Source organism: Lepisosteus platostomus, chromosome 13 (assembly GCF_059453375.1).
Source record: "Lepisosteus platostomus isolate fLepPlt1 chromosome 13, fLepPlt1.hap1, whole genome shotgun sequence".
Lineage (NCBI taxonomy): Eukaryota > Metazoa > Chordata > Actinopteri > Semionotiformes > Lepisosteidae > Lepisosteus > Lepisosteus platostomus.
Window position 1 is genome coordinate 6,071,890 of NC_142623.1, and position 22,485 is coordinate 6,094,374.

General features: G+C 37.9%; 1 protein-coding gene across 3 annotated transcripts in view; it reads left to right on the plus strand.

Moving 5' to 3' along the window:
* The window catches only part of LOC148649743 (receptor-type tyrosine-protein phosphatase U), a 221,022-nt gene that overhangs the window by 103,481 nt on the left and 95,056 nt on the right, over nt 1-22,485 (plus strand). For all 3 annotated transcript variants that reach the window (XM_088602806.1, XM_088602807.1, XM_088602809.1), the window contains exon 3: nt 11,676-11,947. In XM_088602806.1, coding sequence (XP_088458932.1) covers nt 11,676-11,947 — 272 coding nt within the window. The remainder of the gene's footprint in view (nt 1-11,675; nt 11,948-22,485) is intronic.

A 22,485-nucleotide genomic window follows, 5' to 3' on the forward strand; every position in this document is an offset into this window, starting at 1 on the left:
CTTCTTCCTTCCAACCCAGTTTTTGACACTTTGTATCCTGATGGTGCCAATGTATATTGGAGATCTTTAAATGTTGTCTTGTGTAGTTGTCTAAAAAAGCACCTGGTGCTAGAAAAGCACCCATGGTGCCAATTTCCTGTTTTTAGCAGTATTGTATTGTATTTTTTGTCTTTATTTACCACTATGTACAGTGTGCTTGGGCTTGGAAAGGTGTTTCATAAATAAGTTATTTATCATTATTGTCTCAGAGCTACAGGGTACATCAGCTTGTAGCATCTGTCGATGTAGAGTTTGCACATTTTCCCATGTTCTTTAGGGTTTTTGTTTGGCATCTTGCTTTCTTTCAGTCCCCTAAAAATAGACACATGTTAGCTTTGATTGGCTCCTCTGAATTGCCCTTTGCAGGTGGAAATTCAGTATAAATATATCCTTGGGGCTTATAGCAAAATGGCCTAAATGCATTGTGGCTGATTTGTGGCTATGCTAATGTTCTGATATTAAAATAATTCCTGTATACAGTGTCTCTGAACACTTGCTGTGCACCGAATAAAGAGAACATAAAGAATGGGATGGGAGAACATACAGCTCACAAAGCTTTCATTAAGAAAATGGAAAAATATTCAGGTACAGTTTGTGCTATTACAGAAAGTGTTTGGTTCTTTAATATCCTGTGTTAAGGCCTATAAGTATATCTATGAACTGTAGGAATTCGTCTTAGCATTTGTGTATTGGTAACAGAAATTTATATTGTGTTTATTGTTCATAGATGCTGTTTGCACAGTCTTGTAATGTTTGCACTGCTTACTCCTCATTCAGTTCACGTAACTGTACTTATCACTAGCCTGGAACATGGTGAATTTCATGGTTGTGAAGACGGAAGTATGATTGAGGGGAGATATGGGGCTTCGCTATATTGATTGTTAATATTGGTAATGTTTTGCAAAGATGAATCCTGGCAGTTTCGCTTGCGGCACTTATTTTTCATACCACTTGAACCCCACAGAGGCAAGAAACAAAGCTGGAGTGAACCTGACACTTCCTTTTTAGCTCTTTTGACCAACGTACACAAAGGTGGTCTGTCTGAATACAAAGAGCTGCTTAATGGTTGGCGTCACTTTTGCTATGAGAACCATTCTGTAACCTGAATGCTGCCAACCATAATGTTTAGTTAGGTGTGATGCAGATTTTGGATGATCCATTTTTCTGAATTCCAGTGTCTTTTCGTCTGGTTGCTAGGAGAGGAAGCAATTAGTGCATGTGAGGCATTTCAAACTGTTCTCCAGCAAAAGCAATCTAAAATCACATGGGTTATTGTTTTTTTTTTGGTGTGTTTTTCTTTCTATTGAAACTCTAAATTACTATACAATGTTTTCAAAAGGAAGCATATTACAAAAAAAGGCCAGCTGTTCACTGCTTTAATAATAAGAAAGAAAGTGGGACGAGGTGCTCATTATTTCACACTATTCCCAGTTCTGCTCAAATTGTAAAGTTTTTGTGAGAGTTCCTCTCTACATTAAAAGGAGCTCATTATTCTGTGCCTGTCCTGCAAGAAAAATAAATTTCTTTGAATAATAAAATGTATGTAGCCTTTGTGTGTTTTATTTAAATGAATGTCTTTTAATAGTTCATCTAAATTCAGATACATATAAGTTAGACGTTTATTCCATATACTGAGAATAACGTTTATGTATATTATAGTCATAGACACTTTTGGAAAGATTCTTCTTCAAAATTAAATCTGGAATAGTGTAGATTTAAACTTGGTAAAACCACTATTAACATTTTCACGGCCTGTATTTTGTTCTAATGTATGTTGAAGATGTACTTTCATTTTTAGCCACTAGATGGCTTTATGTGAGGTCACCTGAGATGGAGAGCCAGGAAGAAAACCAGAGCAAAAATCATTACAGTCTACAGGAGAAAATAAGAGTTTGTGTGCTCTTGAGTATGAGTGTTTCGCTTTTATTTCTGGTCCAAATTCACATAAACATATAGCATTAGCTTTTGTGTATCAGATTATCATTTGTAAATAAAAATATCATACTCAGTGTGTAAATATACTGTAAGGGGAAGATGTATAGAATAGTGCTTAGACCTTTGAACTCATAAGTGCGTTCTTTGAATTCATAACTGACACAGTTCTGTTATACCTTTGAGTAAGGTATAACAGGTATAATTACTCCAGTCTGCCCAGCTGTACAAAGTGGCTTCTGGCATTGCTGGAGTTAATCCATTGCATTTAGTACATACTCTTTGTTTGCCGACTGCTACAGAAACTGAAATAAGCTATGGTCTTATGAGCCTTAAGGCTGGAGGGAGGACTTTTTTCTCTTCACCGAATAAACATTCGCACAATGAACATTGTGGCTGCAGCCTCTTACAAACATGCTCAAGTAGGGAGCCGTGTCAGCATGTGTAGGCTGCAAAGGAACAAGTAAAGGTTTATTCTATATTCTATGCTGAAAAGAGAAGAAAGGAAATGCAACGTTTCAGCTGCGAAGCCTTCTTCGGGTGTGAAGAAGAAGGCTCACAGCTGAAATGTTGTTTCTTTTCTTCTCTTTTCAACTTGGAATAAACCTTTACTTGTTTTCTTACAAACATTATCAACATTAATTGAATATTTCTTTTGTCAAGCCATTATTAATTGGCATGTAGAAGTGAAAAGAGAAGGCATCTGAAATAAATAAATAGATCAGCAGACTGGTTTTAGCCCAGCTGGCTGTACCAGTATCAACACCAGTACAAGAATGTGCATACATAGGTTGTACTGTGCGTTGGAGCTACTGCTGGATGCCTGCTACTAACTCAGTGTTAAAGCAAAACGTGTGCACAGTGTGTGATGCATGCACTATGCATGATCAGTATAGTCATTGACTACAAACGTGCATGCTTATCACATTGCAGGTATATGACTGGCTAACCTTTAGAACAGGTCAGGTTTTGGCCCTGTGTGCACAACAACATGGCCGTTGTGCACACAGGTTTTCTGCTGATGGAAGAAGAATAAGAAATTCTTGAATTCTACAATTATTGATATTTCGAGGGACATCACTTTAGATATATATATTCAGTAAAATCGACATTTATTCATACTAATAAATTTGATATTTATATCGATGAGATAGGGCAACTAATGTCTAAAAACAGAAAGCCAGATAGGATAATATAAGCGTCTTGCTTAAAACAAATAAAAATGTTATATAGCCATCTTAACAGGATTGCACAGAGAAAAGTCTTATTATAAATGAAGTTCAGAAAACACAAGGGTCACATTTATTGACAGCTCTTTAGTTAGTATGACTAAATGTCTCCTGCAGTGTGCTATAGGGGTTCAGGCACTGGAAATTTATTATCATTCCGTCATGTAGAATTAGCTCTAGTTCCTATTGAATTGCCATTTTGAATCAGAATCCAATGTGTTCAATTGGATTTAGAACAAAAATTGTGATGGCCAGTCAAGAAGATGTATTTTATGTCCTGTTAACCTTAGTCATTCAGATGTATGCTTTTAATCATTGTCATACTGAAAATGTCCAACTTGAGCTTCTTGCCAGAAAAAAACAGGTATGTGGCCAAAATGTACTGGTACAGTACTTGTTGGAGTTCATGAGTTCCTCTGAAGCCTGAAACATAGAAACACAGCAATATCATCCTGCAACTCACTGCTGGCAGCCCAGTGAAGCTCAGCAGGTGTGAGCCTGGTCAGTACCTGGATGGGAGACCTCCTGGGAAAAACTAAGGTTGCTGCTGGAAGAGGTGTTAATGGGGCCAGCAGTCTCTGTGTGGGTCCTTATGCCCCAGTATAGTGAAGGGGACACTGTACTGTAAAAAGGTGCTGTCCTTGGATGAGATGTTAAATGGAGGTTCTGACTCTCTGTGGTCATAAAAAATTCCAGGATGTTTCTTGAAAAGAGTAGGGGTGTTACACTGGCCAAATTTTTCATTGGACCTTTTCAGTCAGGGCCTCCTAATAATCTGAATCTATAAATCTATAAATTATCTTCATCACTCTGTTCTCCTCCCCACTGAGAGCTGGTGTGAGGGGAGCATTCTGGCGCACTATGGCTACCGTCGCATCATCCAGGTGGGGCTGCACAGTGGTGGTGGTGGAGGGGAGTCCCCATTACCTGTAAAGCGCTTTGAGTGGAGTGTCCAGAAAAGCATTATTCTAGACTCCCCCACACTATTTCATAGTGTGCATGAGTATTTTCTCAGCATGAGCTTTATTATTTAACTTAAAAAAATGAAAATAAAAAAAAATCAGTAACAAAGCCACACCGGTATTATATGTGTATAGAACTGTTTAGTTCGCAAAAAAAAGAGAAAATTGTCATGTTGTGGAAGTTTGTGTGTTTTCTTTTATTTGTATGAGAGAGAGGTTAAAGAGAAAAAAGTTTAGGTTTATTAAGCCAAACATAATGCTGACAAACATGACTGAAAAGCCATGTTTTCAATTTAATTTGACCATTGTTGACAGTGTCTGACATTGTTTCAGTTATGAATCAGCTTTGATCCTCTTGTTTTCTGGAATCTAGTTATTTATGACAAATAAGGCTTTGCTTTGTGCAGTGTAATTATGATTACATTATAATATTAGAATTTTAATTTATCTTTACATGTATGTACTGTATGTTCAGTTCCTGTTGAAAATAATAATGGGTTTAAATAAAAAATGAGAAGGTTATACTGCACGCATAATTCACCCTCTCACAGAATTCAGGGATGCTAGTTCATGGGTTGCTGCTCGGTAGTGTATTAGTTTTAGAATTGAATGACTTGCTTGGAAGATTGGAAATACCAGGGATCATCACCAGTGCATACAAAAGGACTAAAATTATTTTCACCCCTCATTGACTGTAATATGTTAATGACCCATACTAGAATGGCACAATTTATGCTAATACAAGTCATGTGACAAAGAAATGGCCATTTGAAATAATTAGAGCTGTTAAGATATTCCAGTGAGAAAGCCTTTCCAGTTATAAACGTGTGGCACAAACCTCAGTACCCTCTATAAACACTGGATTCAGTCTTAAACCTAACTCACAAGTGGGAGGATAAACTCACTGCTGTCCTTTTGCTGCATTGCTGTACCGTAATACAGTGCGGTATTTCATTCTAACAGCAACCCTTGTCTTGAATTTGACTACTGCCTGTTTTGTTGTAAATAAAAAAGTAATGTTATTATGTGAGAACTACAGTAAGTGGTTTTATCTAACCACAATAGTTTGAAGTGGTTTAAAGTATGTATCACCTGGACTATATCATTGCATTTTCAGTTATTTACATATAATTATATTGCAGTCTTCACAGTAGGATCATGCGTGTGTACTGTTCCACAAAACTGAACAGCACTGGAAACTCTTTCTTTGCTCAGTGGGACAGACGGTAACAAACACGTACCGCTTGAGCCCATACTCGTGTACAGTACATTGCTGGATTGGGGCTCAGCATGAGAAAACAAAGATTTTTAGATCACAGAATCGCAAACAGGTTTTGAAATACTAACCAATGTAAACAGCGTCCAATACGCTTTTCCAAAGCAATATTTTGTGAGGGGAGCCATTTTGAAGTACTCCGTCTAATGTGGTCAATTAAGGCAATTTATAACCTTCAGTACCTTTTTGAGTACCTTAACGTTTAAATATGTGCATGTCTTGATGGTTTTCTGCAGATTAAATAGTTTATCAATTTTCTTGCATTTCAGTTTAATTAATTGAAAAATCAGATACTTGGTTTATATTACATACTTGATGACATATTATTTATGTTATGTTATTACACGTTACTGTTATTGTTATTGTGTTACTGTCTATTGTCTTATCTTCTGTCCTATTTATACACTGCACCTGACTGACTAATGAGAAACACTTTTCATTATACTATGCACCTGTGTAAGTATAATGACAATAAAGTTGAATTGAATTGAATTGAATATGCTGTTTGTTCCTCCAATATTTCTGACCAAATCTACATGTATAGTATTTAATTCTCAGGTTGTATTTTGTTTTGTTTCCATTTTTGTTAATTTATTAAAGCTAAAGCCCTGTAGAATATCTGTCTAAACAGAAAGTTAAGATTTTTTCCATATGACTAGTTTACAAATTGTGCCCCACGTGTTGTGATGAAAAGACTGTTCAATGGGGAGTTGTGGGCAGTTTGCTATCAGTACTGTCTTTTTTAGTTACTCTGCTCTTGAATAAAGTCACCGCCTCTTTCTGAAAATATGTGTCTGTAGGGGATTTGTCTGCTGTGTTTCAAGCTTGGCTGAACAAAGAAACAAAGTATCTCTGTAATTGTGTGAATTCTGTGGCATATTTCCTTGACAAATACTCCCAGCAATAAATATTTAAGGTAGCTGAATTGACCTTAGGCTTCTCTGTGTCACCTGTGTTTGAACATAGCAGTCAAAACATATATAGAAAATTTGTATTGCAGGGGAAAAATGTAGGGGCTTTCTACTTTCTGGATGAAGACTTAAGCAAGACAAACATGTACTCATACTTCGGAGTTCCCTTGCAATGCCAAACACTGTCCAAAGCGTTGAGAAATGTGTTATAGCTAAGGTTTGCATGATAAGGTATTTGATTATTGTCTTTCTTTTCTCAGTTTACTTATCACTGCTATTGTCATGGTGCTATTGTCCTCTGAAAGAACACCAAAAAACACTTTTACATGTTATTTCTCTACTATAAAACCTAAAAATCTTATCTTGCCGACTGTGTCGTTGGCAGGACAGCTGTGTTCAGTTAATCAGATATTCGTATTTTGCTATTTTTAGAAACTCCATAATGTAAGATCTTTCCCCTTTGAGCTAAATTAGTCACAACAGAATTTCATAGATGAATATCTTTTTTTCTTTTGTGAGAAAATACAATGGGAACAGGGGGAAAAGTAACATTTCTGTCAGGTTCTGGAGCAAGAGAGAATAATTATGTAACAATGGCCTTTTCTTTTTCATTGTGGAAGGCAGCTGATCTTTCCCTTAATTCTTCAAAAGAAAGAAAAATGCAAAATGGGAACTGAAATAATTCAGCAACGTGTTGGAGAGATGTAAATTTTATGTTTTCTGACATATTTCTTATTATAAAATCAGGTTTTTCTGTTTAGTACTGTATCGTTTTGTTTTTATGCATAACTGTCTCTTCAGGAGAAAGACGTGGGAGGCTTTTGTAAAGAACTTTTGGCAAAGCTCCACTCCCTCAATGTAATGAGTGATTGGCTTCAAGGTTGTAGTCCCTCCAGGCTTGCAAAATACTGTCAAATTGGAGCAATTAGAACTCTCCAAGTCCTGTAAGGAGCTCAGCTATTCCCCTCATGTCTGTGGAGTTGTTCTGTTCTTGTCAAAGAGAGGAAGACTGACAGCCAGTGTGTAGCCACTATGCTCAAAGACAGTCTGGAATTAGGGTGATGCTTCTAGTGGGATGGAGATATTTATCTGAAATAATCACCTTATCCAGGAGGAAAATAAAAAAATGTTGGTTAGTAACAGTAATTCTTTTTCTTTCTTCTTTCTGTCAATCAATGCCACTGACCGAGTGGTTGATACTCCGCTGAAGTGCTTTGATTTAGCCTGCATAAAAGTAGCATCATATATTGGTGTTCATTCGGGGGCTGATTGATAGAAGTTGAAATATTGCTGGTGGGTATGGAGAGCTCAGTTTCTAGTGTTTTCTTCTGTGCAATAACTGTAGTCAGAAGCAGGTGTTAAAAGACAAACTACCTACACCTACCTGTTTTGTTTTAAATTGAATTTAAAATCACCGACTGTGTGCCCCCTGTTGTACCCAATACACATGTGCTCCTTTCACTTACAGTAAGTGAGCAGGAGGATCAGAAAGAACAAGGCTTCAATGAGAGACGGTGGATAAGACACGGCCTCCCTGATAATACCAGGTGTGGTGCAGGAGCTGTTGTTGTGTGATGAATTGAGGACCCCCTAGCAATGCTAGAACAGTCTGACATGTCTACCAGACAATCGGAGCTATGGGTGGCAGGGGACAGACTAGTGATTTGAACCAGGGGTCTCTGGGATCATCTTGTATTAATGCTGTCTGCTGTGTGTGTCCCCAGTTGTCATGACCCTTAAAATTCAGAGTCATGCAAATTGACTGACTCACAACAGTGAGGTTTAGGGACGCAATCAGACATGCTAATTAGGAACGTTTTTCACGAAAGCATCCAGAACTATTCTTTGCTGAGGATCAGGCACATATCTCCTGAGTGATTTTAGAAAGAAATTGTACAAATTAACATTGGGATCAATAAGGAACTTTGTGGCTTTGAGTTTCAATAAAACACCTGTGTCTCTAGCCTCAAACAATCAGAAGGTCAGCATTACTTATATTATATCTTGTATACGGCAAGCAGTTTAATGTTAATATTTTTTATTGTTGTTAACTGCTTTTGACTACAGCTCAGAGTCCCATTGGAAAGCAGTAAGAATTTATTAAATGCAAAATAAATTAATAAAAGACAGAAAAAGAAACAATGTACTAGTTGAGCATTTATTGCTGCCTCTCTCCCCAGTAGAAAGTTTGCATCATACATACAGAAGATTTATATGTTTGCTAAATTAAAAATCCAGTGTAAATGTTTTCAGTGAAAGTTCTGTGTATTTTCACATTTGGGACTGGAGGGATTCGGTGACCTGACTTGTTATTTATTTCATCAAAGCCACTGACATCTGCAGCAGTGAAGCTTAGCAGATTACTTTTTTCTTTGTTGTTCTGCTTTTTTAATAGAAAAACTGCAAATATCAAAGAGGTAGCATCCTTCTCATTTTCCAGCAGGGTCTCGTTTCATGTTCAGACAAAATGCCCTTAAAGTTCTTGGCAGCACCTGTTCTGCCAGCTCTGATCTCTTTGCACTGATCTCTGTACAAAGTCAAATGAGTACACTGCTCTGGCTATCAGCTTCCCTCTTCTCCCTGCCTTTCCACAATCTGATGCTTCACAAGTTCGAAGATATGATTAAAATCACAGTGTTTCTGAATGCTTCACCTGGAGCTATAAATAAAGGGTACAGTCAGAGATACCGCCTGGCAGGTATTTCACATCAATAAGAAACATCTAATGAGTGTAAAGTTACCTACTTCTTTTTTTTCAATTCACCTTAAACATCTGCCCCATGCATTTTGAGATTGTTACAGTTGTGTGATATCATCTCTTTAGCACAGGTAATTAATTAAAACTAGTGATAAGACAGTTAGTGGAAGGAACTGGAAGAGCAAAGACCAATTATCCAAATTTTAGAAAATTTAGAAAAAAAAACATGGATTAGTACAGTTTTTTTCATGTTGCTTTAGGTGCAATCTCATTACTTCCTCTATAGACAGCTATACAGTATATCATATTCCCATCACAGGCTGACTTTGTTCAGCAAAACAAAGGCATCAACAAATAAAACTAAAATGCATGATCCACGTTTTACATTGAAACATAGCTGGAGATCAAATGATGCATAGCAACAGCTGCAGCAGCAATCTGTGCTTATGCAGCTGGATTCATCCCAGCCAGTGATCTCAAAGTGCTGGAGAGCAAAGGTTCAGCTGGTACAGCACTCATCCCTGAGGTGCGCTGGACGCAGCAAGAAATACATTTCTGCTTTCATCTGGCTCAGTGCTCCGCCGCAGTGTTGTCTGACCACTGTAAGGTTAGTGTTCACGCTCAAAGCTATCTGCTACAGCAAGTGAACTCTGCTCCACAGTAGCTTGCAATGCTTTCATAAGTCACATTAAAAACATTGTTGCCAAAGCAGTGTTACAGTAGGGATCCAAACCAGGAATTAACACACGGAAATGTACTGAATGCCCTTTTTAATATGCATTTTATAATCCTAGTGGAAAAGACCTTGCTATTTGAAAGTTCAAACTCTGGACTCTGCCACTTACTCATTGTGTGTACAGATACTTAACCTCCTCGTGCTCCACTCTTCTGTAACGGGAGGCGTGGGTACAAGTGAGCTCCATATGGAGATGAGGGCACGCTGTCCTATGGAGGTTGTTTAGATTTTGGGCTGAGCTCGCGTTTCAGTGCTGTAATTAATTCCCACCTCTGCCTCTCCTCTCCGGTTTAACCACCCTCTCTGCTACTGTTATTGTCTCAATGATTAATGCAGGGGGACCCACGGGGGCAGGTCATCCCAGCTGCACAGATTCTAGATTTCGATATACTTCCTTTGGTGTGTGGAGAGCGTGGATCTCGGAATGCCCTTGATCTTCTTAAGAAAGGAAAAAAAGGAAGATTTTTGAGCCTTCACAATTAAATGTATCCAACAATAAAAAGTTGTGATCCATTTTAGATTATCAGACAGAATAAATTAGAAAAGAGGGACATACACATTAATGTTTCAAGTCCAACATTTCTGACTTACGTGCGGTATATACCTTTTGTAAAAACTCAAAATTAGGACTGCACTAAGGCCCCTTACAGTGTTTGATCAGAAATCATCACTTCAGACAGCCGTTGTAAGACCTCCAATTCATCCCTGTGATTTGCACCTACTGTACCAGCTGTTAACACTGGACTCTGGATTACCTGACACCCTGAGTTACAAATTGCATGAAGCAGATTTTTGGCATTTAATGTACTGTGTAATTATTAATTATACTACAAAAAGACACAATTGTAATGATGATGATGATGATAATAATAATAATAATAATAATAATAATAATAATTATTATTATTGTTATTATTATTATTATTATTATTATTATTATTTTATTTGATTGTTGTTGTTATTAACATCCAGAGTTAGAAAAAATATTTGTACTTTCTTTTGAGCCTGTTAAAATGAAAGTTTGCTTTAATATTTTTCCTAGTTTTCAGCTGGGTGGATCCTTTGGCCTGATTTGCTTAGTTAAGCTATACCGATAAATTTGGAATGCAGAACATGCTACTACTCTTTTGAACTTCTCTACATTAATGTTCCCCCAATTCTGCATCTAAGCTTTGAAAATGAACATCTAAACCACATGGTACTCTTACTAAGTCTGCTAAAGATGTTTTCTTAAGCCAGGGCTGAAATATGCTAACTGGGAAAGTCTTCAGATATTTAGACCGCAGACAAAGACCTTTCACATTTGACTCCACAAAGACCAACACCCAGACAAAAAGAAAATGACACAATCAAACATACAGAAATGAGCTGTTTTTCCTTCAATGTACATGACGATTCTCAATCTCAGTGAACCATTTGCCTATTGTGTGTTTTGACAAGGAAGGTTTTAGGAGTATTGACTGCTCATTATACTCACCCTCTGAACCCTCAAGAAAACACTGCTTCCTTTGAAGACTTCTTGGATAGGCGCCTGTTTGTTTTGTTAGTACTGATTAAGCCATTCTTGAAGCTATACTTCGGGACCCAATTCACCCTGGCCACAATCTGTTTTCACCCCTGGGTTCTGGTAGGAGGTATCGCAGTATCAGAACACCGACAAACAGATTCAAAAACAGTTTCTTTCCCCAAGCAGTCCGCGTCTTAAACAGCTCAAATTAGCACCCGCACTATAAGGTACTGCCCTGTTTGCACTATGTCTTGTCTTGGCTGTATTATAATGTCTGTTGTCTAAATTTATTGTCCTTGTCTGTTTCTACACCACACTGGCCTCCATAGATATTTGACTGGCTTCGGCTTTTATGTGACCCTTCTGTTTTGGTTTCTGTTTGCAGGGTCTTATATGATGGTGAACTCTTCCGAGCATGCTGAGGGGCAGCGTGCCCACCTCCTGCTGCAGACCCTGAGTGAGAATGACACGCACTGTGTCCAGTTCAGCTACTTCCTTTACAGCAGGGATGGGCACAGTCCAGGGGACCTGAAGGCATATGTGCGGGTCAATACTGGGCCTCTGGGCAGCCCCGTTTGGAACGTGTCGGGATCCCATGGGAGGCAGTGGCACCAGGTGGAGCTGGCAGTGAGCACCTTCTGGCCCAATGAGTACCAGGTAAGACACCCTTTACTGTTCATTCGGAAAGCAGGGCCAGTCATTACTACTATCAGTCACAGTGCGCTTCTGAAACCATACAGCTGACAGTCTTGGAGACCTTTGACTTGAAACAATCATCTGCAAGTGTAAGGACTTCCAGTCTTACAGTAGCTTCTGTCTTGTTAGTGTGTTCCAGTAGCTCCAGGTTAGAGTGCTAGGCTGCTAATCAGCTCGTTATTAGAGTGTTTGAGTACAGTATGGCAGTAGCTTGATTTCAGGTACAGAAGCTTCATTGTCAGAACTTCGGTGGGTTTCTTTGTCTTACAGCTAGAGTGCAGGGCTGCAGTGTTTTCGGTTGCTTTGTGTCAGAGTGTAAGGCTATTGGCAATTAGTGTTGAAAACAGGCAGTGCGCTTTGCGCTTTGAAAAGTTTATGCTTAAAATGTTCATTGAAACATTCTATACCTTTTGCTGCATTCTGCATTGAGGTGTAGTTGTAGGAGACCCTCCTGGCTCACTGTAGCTTTTTTCAAATACAGGAATTTGTTCTGCAAACCAGTGACATTTGCAGGCCACTGCAGGGTGACCTGGTCGTTAATTATGCCCTGTGCTTCGTTTAATTACAATTGATTCCCGTACAATGTGGGCTAGGTCAGTGCTGAAGGGGTTGGACTTTGTGAGGACAGAGTTCATATTTCTCCCAACAATATCCATCCATATAGATTTTCCATTCTTCACAGCTTGACAGCATTTTGCTTTGCAATGTCTCCATCATAGTTCATTTCATTATTGAAAGAGCTGGGCTGAGGTTATTGATCGAGGATGCCTGTTGCTTTTTCTGTCTGGGCCTCAGGTTCTGTTCCATCATACGTTTGGGTGTGTGTCAGAGGAGTCATCCAACTCAATTTCCTATTCTCACTACTGCCAATTAAAAGCTATTGAAATGAGTAGCAGGTATCTACAGTGCTTTTAATTCGCATACTTAATTACTTCCAAGCTGTAATAAAATACCTATGCGTGTAAACATACAGCTTTATGTAAATAGAAAATGAGCAGATGATATTCTTTTTCAGCATTTTTGTTTCCCTGTTGTACTGACACTTGATTTAAATGCACACAACCATACATATGTGACACAGCACAGCTAGGGTTGTCTCTGTCTTTTTTTGCCAGTGCTAGTATTTTTTCTGTGTTGCAGCCTACAAGTGGGGGAAGTAGACAGAAGCACCTCAATGCTCTTTAATCAAAGTCAAACCAGTCCAAATGAGAAGATGCTGATGCTATGGGGTCAAAGGTGACAGATCAGAGGTAGTCTGAGTGACAGTTTCACACCTTTTCCTAACCTCTAGATCAGTACCACTGCCAGCAGGTAGATACACCAGATTGTTTAGTGTCTGTAGAACAGGGAAATGTGTCTCTGGAGTCTTAATGAAGTCTCCATGAGCTACAACTTTAGCTTTTCCCTTAGAAAAGTTACAAAACTTAAGAAATATAATTAGATGGAGAATGACTGTTAATAGATGGTTTTAATGTTGTTTTTAAGGATTACTTCCTTTTAGTTATACATTTGTTTAGCTTTATATTTACATTGCATCCTTTTTTACAAAATAAACGTATTCCTGAGATAGTTCTGGGTTACCATATCAAAATGAGCACCACACACAGTAGTCATTACTATTAAATGTATCTGGAGTATGAACTTGCAAATCAATTAAGTAGAACTTCCTTTCCTTCTAATAGTATTTCACATTGCATGAATTCATTTTCACACCCCAGACCGTGTTTGCTTTCTGAAACATTAATGAAGAATAAATATCTGTAACTAAGAGAAGCTGGCATGCGTTCAATTGACCTCAATTTCGGCTGACTCGTGCAAAGTGCTCTTGAGGTTGGCTTTCATAACCTTATTCCACACAGGGCCCTTTTCAATAAATCAGAAGCCAGGTAATGAGATTAGACACTGCCTCGATCAATGCAATCGTTCTGCGTGTTGACTCCCCCCGATAAGCACAACGCCATCACTGCCTTTCTTTCAGAGTTAGGACAAACAATTAAAGTGATTTAGTTTAATGATTTTACAATGACGTTAAAAGTGCTACTGTGTCAGTTTCATAGTATCATTGCAGCGTAGCAGAAACAATCTATAAACAACAAGGTCCAGAAAAGAGCAATGGGAGATGCAAGTGTGGAAATGCTAGACTAGAGGTAGAGAGGTAGGAAGTCTCAGTGTTCTGTATTTCTACTGTACTGTACATGTGAGGGCCTTGATTCTGACACTGCAGTGTACAGACATTCAAATCACTATCAAACTATATTTACGTGTACAAAATAGTGTTTTATATTCTATTGACAGCCATATTAGTCTGGGCCATTCTGAGTTTCTGTTCTATCATTATGGGAGGTCTTCTGTTGAGATTTTCAGTGGCGAGAAGGGTATTTCTCAGAACGAATGGATTTACATTTTTTACTACTCCCTCCTTGAAATAGCAAGGCTTTACTGTCCAGTTTTAGGTTCCTGTTCTCGTGAATCTTTTGGAAATAATCTAATAAAATGTAATAAAATGAAGTTCTTTATTAAAATCTTTGACCTCTGCAATATCTGTTAACACTGTGTCACATGGTCACCTACTGTATGATCAAATTATATATTTGTGTCAGTAGTTAGATGCAAGTGTTCCAATTGTAATGGAAAATAATTTTTTGCACATTTAAGCTTTTTATGCTATTTTAATTCTTCTCAAGAAGCTGATGCTTTCCGAGGCCTCTAGACCAATTCTAGTATGATTCCCGGATTCCTTATTTCAGGGCTGCTCCATTCTTGGCTGATGTATTCCTGGCTAATGTATTCCACAATGTGGACCCAGAAAATGACGGACTTTCCTAAGGTGGTTTATCCTGCAAATCCCAGATTCACTCTTTCAGCAGAAATCAATAGTGAATGATAGGCTGTTCTGCCTCATAATGTGCTGCAGCTACAACTATAGTGAAAACCATCAAAAAGAATTTGGAAGCAGCCCAGACACACACAACAGATAAACAGGACCTTTTTGGCAGCTATATCTAAACAGCTACCCAGTAATGTCACAAAACGTAATAAATAGCATTATGCTGGCAGGAAAAACTGAAATTTGCAATCATGTTTTCGCTTTACACAATTCATATCCATATGGTTCTCACAGTATTCACTGCAGGCTCTTACAAACAAAGAGAATTGACAACACTTCGTGTGTTTTTAAATATATTTTATTTTGCTGCAAACTTGCAGATCCAGACGCTCTGACAGCTTGTGGTTTTGGAAGTGATATGGGAGAGAAAGTGGCCAAATGCCAAAGAGAAACTGAGATCTTCGCCTGCCTGATTTTCACTTTGAAATAAAAGGGCATCCTCTGACCTGGCTCCAAATTATCTGTCCATCATAATTCTTAGTAATACACAAGTATAACTATAATCACATGTATAAATAAAGGTAGGCGTCCACGTACCTGACATTGGCTAATTCAGGCCTTTCTCAGTAATTGATAATAAGAAGAGTTTAACAATTAACAATTAATTAACAATTAATTTTGCACTGAAGTGTTGCACAGGACCGGAAGGTTTGCAGTTTGAGAAAGCTCTGTGACTGTGACTGTCACTTTCTGGAATGAATTAGTGTTCTGTAAACTGTTCAGTAAACTGTTAAGTAAATACAAAACTTAACAAACAATATCACACTGAATATATTTGAAAAAAAACTAGTAACAGATAGAGAGTCCCCTATGTACCTATATTTCCGCCTGTAACATTACATTTGCATATACAGTAGCTTTACAGTGTTATTTTTTCACTTATAACCAATAATAGTTATTAACAAGGACTTTACAATTCAGTGTTTCAAAAACACAATTTAACAGGATAAAAGCACATTGATTTCTGTAGGTTAGAAAATGTCTACATATAGTGACATATATGATATAGTATAGACATACAGTAAGTGAAGTAAGTCAATAGGACTTTATTGTTCAACATTTACAGTGCACAAATCAAGCATTTTTTAATTAACAAGCATGCCTACATGCATAAGCAATTTTCCCAATAATCATTAAAAATATATTATTTCATATAATATCATTTGTGAGACTAACATTGTTCTTTAATTACAGTTACCTGCTGGCGGGCTCATTTAGCTCAATTGGATTCAAGTATTATTGAGCATATGTCTTACATGGCTTATTTGTTTTCTATCAAGTCTCAGAAAGGAGCAACTTCAGTTTAAAATAACTTCTTGGGCACTTCTGTATAAGTGGAAGCCATAAAAACTTGTTGGACTGAAATGATTTAAAATACAGTTTGAATATTAATATTAAAATATTGTTTGTTTTAGATATCTACCTTATAGGAATTTGTGGATGTAATTTAATTTTCTGAGAACTGAAACAATTGGAGGGTTAGCAGTCACACACATATCACAGCTTATTGGTTAACCCTGGAGGTTTTTACTCTTAAGCATAAATATTTAATGTCTTTTGTGTGGAATTTCTTTGCTCATGTTTTGTGTAAATCAGATTTTCCCCCTACAAATGTGAAAGTTTCTCCTCCATCATGCACAGAGGAAACAGCAAATGGGATGTTCTTTGTTAGTTCCACATACCTGTGCCTCCTGTGTTGTTTTTAGCACTAACCTCGCCTGCCATCTTTCCGCGGCTTATTGTATCACAGAGGGGAAAAGAAAGTGAAGTCAGAGTTCACCTTGAACTTCAGACATTTTGCTTGATGTTTCCACTCTCTGTCTTGTGCTACAATGCTGATCCATGTGTGATTGGTGTAGGTGTCGGAGATAGGGAGACGCTTATCAAATATTAAAGATGTTATCGGGCTATGAAAAGACTAGCCACAAATGCAAGATTGTGCTCCTTCTTTTCCAATCCATTCCTTTGTCATGGCTTTAAAGCAAACGTGTGTCTTACTCCACGTCTCACGTGGAATGCTGAAGTGGCTGGAGACGGGATTAAGGGTTAGTTATATGTTTATGAATTTTCTACTGTTTATACATGTGACTTTAGTGTCCATGTCTCCATCTTGCTTTCAGGCTTTTGGCTGTGTCAATAACTCAGCTTCTTTTCCAGCCAGAGGGCTAATGGAAATCAGCAGGTCTGTGAATGCCTTGCTGGAGATGAGCTGTAGTTTAGCTACAGAAAGGCAAGTGCCAGGCAGGTGCAGCTGTACTGCCCATCTTTCCCTGCTCTTATGGGCCTCTGGTAGCATTGCTATAAGATTAAAAGTCATTCATATAACTTAATTGTATAGCTAAATGATAAAAAAACAGAAACCTTTATAAAAAAACTTCTTGATTATATCTGAAGTAATTCATAACACTGATTAAGTATGAGTGTGTGAATACTTGTTTTTGTGGTTATTGGTCTGAAAGATAAGAGCCTTTCCTGGCCCATAAGAACATAAAAATGGCCTCCTCTCATTCGTAACTTTTTAATTTCTCCAGCACATTTGTTAGTTCACAGCTGATTGACCCAAGGGTCTCAGTTCGTCCCCTCCGATTCATAATTCAGTGGAATCCGTAGAAGTCCACTTGGTTGACTTTGTCAGTGCTTTTAAGGATTTTGAATGCTTGGATCAGGTCTCCCAGTCTTCTCTGTTCAGGACTAAAAAGGCTCAGTCTGATAGTGTAGGAGGCTCATTACAGAATCTGTACCGGGAAATCTGGTATTCTGTATAAACGCTGTACTCAGGTGTGTGTATAGTGTTTTGCAAGCTTAGTCTTAATAACAAAGATGGAACCAGAAACTAAAAAGGCTTTGGACTGTGAGAAAACAAACCTAATTATCCATGTCTGCATTCTCAGCTGGAATGGGGTGTACTCTTTTTAAGTAGAACAGGAGAAGAATATGCATGTGGCAATAGGTGAGATCTGAGGATGCCTGAAACGCTTTTATTTGTATTCTGATATTTTTGTCAGGTTGAGAAGCCTTGCATTACCCATCTTACATCACTAGTCCCTTGAGTCAATAATCAATTTTCTTGCTTCTCTGAGGAGTGTCTCTCTGAGGACCTCTGTACAAAACATGGCTTCTAAAAGAAGCTCTAAAGAAGACCGTTTTAGATGTTGAAATGGAGCCATATTCTAGTATCCCCTTCTGCCGTTGATATCCACTTGCAGAGATGGCTTTTCATTAACTGACGCACATCTGTCAGACCTATAATCGGCCTGTCAGAGTATTGATTATTGCATTGTTGGCTGTTGAGTGGAGCTGATTGAAGCAGGGGGGAGAAAAAAGGGGGGCCTGAATTATGCCAGCTCTCCTGGGGACAGGTCCAATCCTCTCTGTTCTCCAACTACAAAACCTCTTTCCAAGTGTTTCATTATCTGGACAAATTGAAATTGACTCTTGTCTGCAGTCTTTTAATGAGAAACCTTTTCAGCCAGCTGGCTTGGCCTGACTAGAGCTTCCATCAAGATTGAACTGGGTTTTCTACAAGCTGGCCAACCATCACTTAGACTCACAGCACTTATCATAAAATCTGAGAACGTTTAAAGCCCCATTATCGTATTTTCATGCTATTCCGAAACAGTAAATGCAGGTCTCAGGCATTAAACGTTTACAGTGGGTCCAGAGTCTGCCATTAGGATTTTCTGGTGTGTTTGGATTTTTAACTAAATCATTACGTTTTCAGAACAAAACAGGTTTACAAATGTTTGGTCTGCTCTCTAATTTAGTTTTAATTGCAGTCATCAATCACAAATTTATTTGATCTGTTGTTGCCTCCTGTCCACAAAATGCAAAACATTACAAAGTATTTGGTTTAAAAGTACACATTCTGCATATAGAATTATCAAAGGGAAATTGTGTCCTTCTCTAGAACCTTGAAATGTTTTTTTCTATTAAACAGAACTCTATTTTACTGCTTTAGCTGTTTTTGTTTTTACAACCTGTAGCTATAATAGCCAAACCCTCCCTCCTACATGAAAACATACTATTAATCTCTCATTCTGTGGTCCCAGCCATCAGAACAAAAATACACTTAAATTCAAGCCTTTATTGCTTCTCTGCAATTTTCTTTTTTTTACCTGCAATTTCTTTTTCAATCATCTTGAAGGCTACCCTCTTCAAATAAAGTTTAAAAATAAAAAACCATGGTTGCATTAAAGGCCATCAGCTTTTTTTCTTACTCAACGAAGCTACAACAGTCAACAAAAGAAATTAACAACTAAAAACAGAACTGATGACCTAGCACAGGAAATACAAACACGAAACCAACTGAGAAAAAGCCAAATTAGAAGAAAATCAATTGCTTTTGTAGTTTAACCCCAATCAATTAAAATATTTATAGACCAAGAAATACATGTTACATCTTTATATTTATTATGTTGTCTGTGCCTGTCTGTCCCAGTTGTGATGTTCTTGGCAAACAAGTAATGATTAAATACATTTGAGCCAGATTAATATGTTATTTTTCCTTTGCTGCTCGTTTGCTAATGTCTGCTGTATTATGAGCAGGAAATGGGAGATGGTTTTAGTATGTCAAAGCCAAAAGGACTGTGGAAGGTACTGGAATTGCTTCTAACAGATTTTGTTAGAAGCTTCCCCCCAAAAAATTTAAGTACACAGACGAGCAGTGTGACAAAAGCTTTTTAAATCTGTGCTTCAAATCCTTGTTCTGCTTGACCCCTTAAAACCATTGGTGCTCTGTTTTATGGCAATGAAACGTCCCTAACTGTTGACCTTGGGTGTTCTGAGGTGATTTGGTTACAGTTGGCTCAGAGCATATTCGGTTTGTGTTGGTTTGTTGTTTGCTTGTGCAACCATCTGTGTCATGATACAAGAATGATGCATTTTTACCATTTCTAACATAGTAGCAAGTGTGGGTTTGTTGTCACTTGCAGTACAAATCCAGTTTGAACAAATGCTTTCTCACACTGTTGGATCAATGTCATTGAGTCCTGACTGGGGACCTGTGGCAGACGAAGGCAGTGTTGACACGACATTCCAGAGTTTCTTACTTACCCTTTTTGGATGCCAGCCCCAGTCATCAGGAATATCAAAAATAACTGAATTAACAGTCTTTACACAGTATCATGATGTGATGAACAGCACCTGATCAGCAATGAAGTTGGGTACAATACAGTTCAATACAATACTACCATGCACATTAAAATTGGAGACTGCTTATACGAATGTAAAATTATAGCATTTGGATGAATGCTTTTATTTACAGTGGATGCAGAGTGCTGTTAATGGTTTCACCTGAGATTTCATTGTAACATATGTGACTAGGGTATAGAACAGCTTCTGGAGGATCCCTTTTCTATAAAGACATTAGTGTGTGCCACTGCTGTCCTCTCTTGTGTCTTGTTTCATCATTTAAGGATAATCGGATGTTCCAGACAAAAAGGTCATTCTCCCTTATGGCATTATCTCCTGGTCCTGTTGCACAGAGAGACAGATGTTGCAGTAGACTGCACAAAAAGTACATTTGGGTATGCCACGCATTTCTGCGTGCAGGAGTTAATTGTGCATAATAAATATGCTTTGAAAACAGAAGTTCGTTAATTAACCTTGAAAATCTCATGGCTAGCCTTTCATTCCTTAAATATGTATTAGTTGCTGAAGAAGTTGTTAATTCCCTGACTTGAAGAACTTTTGTTTATTAGCCTTTACCACCCTGTTGGACCATTCTTACTTAACAGAAAACATTTTTGACTGAAATGTCAAACTCTGAAAAGAAATGAAGGCACATCTTGGTTCATACAGTCACTGTTTTTTATGTAGAATCAGAGGACATCTTCCATTTAAAACATGGCAGTTTCCAAACATTTGTTTCTCATTTGACTCCAATTATCCCTGCTTATGTAAATGCCTCCAAAATGTTCGTGATGCATCCATTCTCAGTGGGGAGAGCTTTAATAATAAATCCTTAAATTTATATTGTGCTTTTCTGGGCACTCCTCTCAAAACGCTTTACAGATAATGGGACTCCCCTCCACCACCACTGGATGATGCGATGACAACCATAGTGGACCAGTACTCTCGCCACATATCAGTTAATTACACAGAGCAAATCAGTTCTAGAACTAAAATGGAGAGCTACTTTGTAGCTCAATTCCAGTTTTACTTAACCTGGAATTTAGTAGATCCATTTTCTCAAAACTTTTAAAAAGCAAAAACATCACACGTTTGGATAAAGTATAATAGGATCACAGTGGATGGTAAGTAGCAGACAGTCCTTTACACTTAAGGAATTAAGGGTGGCAGGGCTAGACTGCAATGTGTTTGCTGGTACTTTAAAAATCCATCAGTTGTTCACAGGATGCGATGGTAAAAAGCCTCGTCAACAAGAAGAATCAGTGGTGCCCTGACAGTCAGTGTTCATGTGGGTGTTAATTTTACAGACTGCCTCTCTATGGCAAACCTGATCTCAAAGAGCCTTGCAGTAAGCTCCCTCCCGTAAACCTCAAGCCAATCGATCGCACGCGTGTCAGCCTGTGATGTATTGCAAAGCGAATCAGTGGGATGACTCTAATGGCTACCCATTAAAGTAAAAATACATTTGCAAAAGAAAAAGAAACTGTGTCGATCATCAGGGGCCTGGTGTCATGAGGATTCTTGGAGTGCAGTTATAGGCTGATATATTGTCAGCAGTGTAAGGTGTTGCCTGTTTTCTCCTTTGTGGTAAATCCTGAAACAAGCCATCTGTAGTGTAGAGCTGGATCCTTTCTGCCTGAGGCAATAAGACGTTTACATGACTGTGCCAGCACATTAACTTTACAGACTGGAAAATGTTATGGAAACTGGAATAAATTAGCCATGTCTTGCCAGATAAATTCCTGTAGTTACAGTATTTTTACAAGTATTTATGCATTACTGTTTTGTTTTCCATCATTTATAATTCTAGGAAGTGTTTTGTTTATCCTAAGCCGTGCTGACAAAATTCTAGTATTCCAAATGACTTTTACACTTTACTGAGGAATCTGCTTGCCTTCCCTTCCTGATAGAATTAGATGCAGGGTAGTGTTACAAGACCAGAACTACACTGCCCATAGTTAGGTTTATTTAAGGGTAGCAGTTTAACAAAATGCAATTGTAGAAATCCACTCCAGTTCATAGTACAGGAAAATTCACATTACTTATGTAATAAATTCAGACTTACTCTCTTTGGCAAGAAATTATTTTATATTGCATTTTGACATCATATATAAGCTGTTCATTCTTAAAAAGATGCACACTGATCTTAACTGAAAACATTCTTCTTGGATTGTTAGTGATATTGGAAAAAAATTAAAATAGTTAAAATCTCTATTTGAAGATACCACCTGCACCTTTCCTTTTTTTAATGCTTATCTAGCCCCAAATGATAATTTTTAGGGGAAGCAGGTTAAAGATTCATAAAAATTTGCTCTCATCTTGCTTAATCAAAAAAGCATTTTTAAAAATGAAAGCAATTTGATTAAATGTCTACAGGGTAATCTTGTGAAAGGTACATCCCATGTACATCCCACCAGGATTATAGTCACACAGCAGTATATTCTGATATACTGAATTAAGATGGAATGGAACTGAATAACTG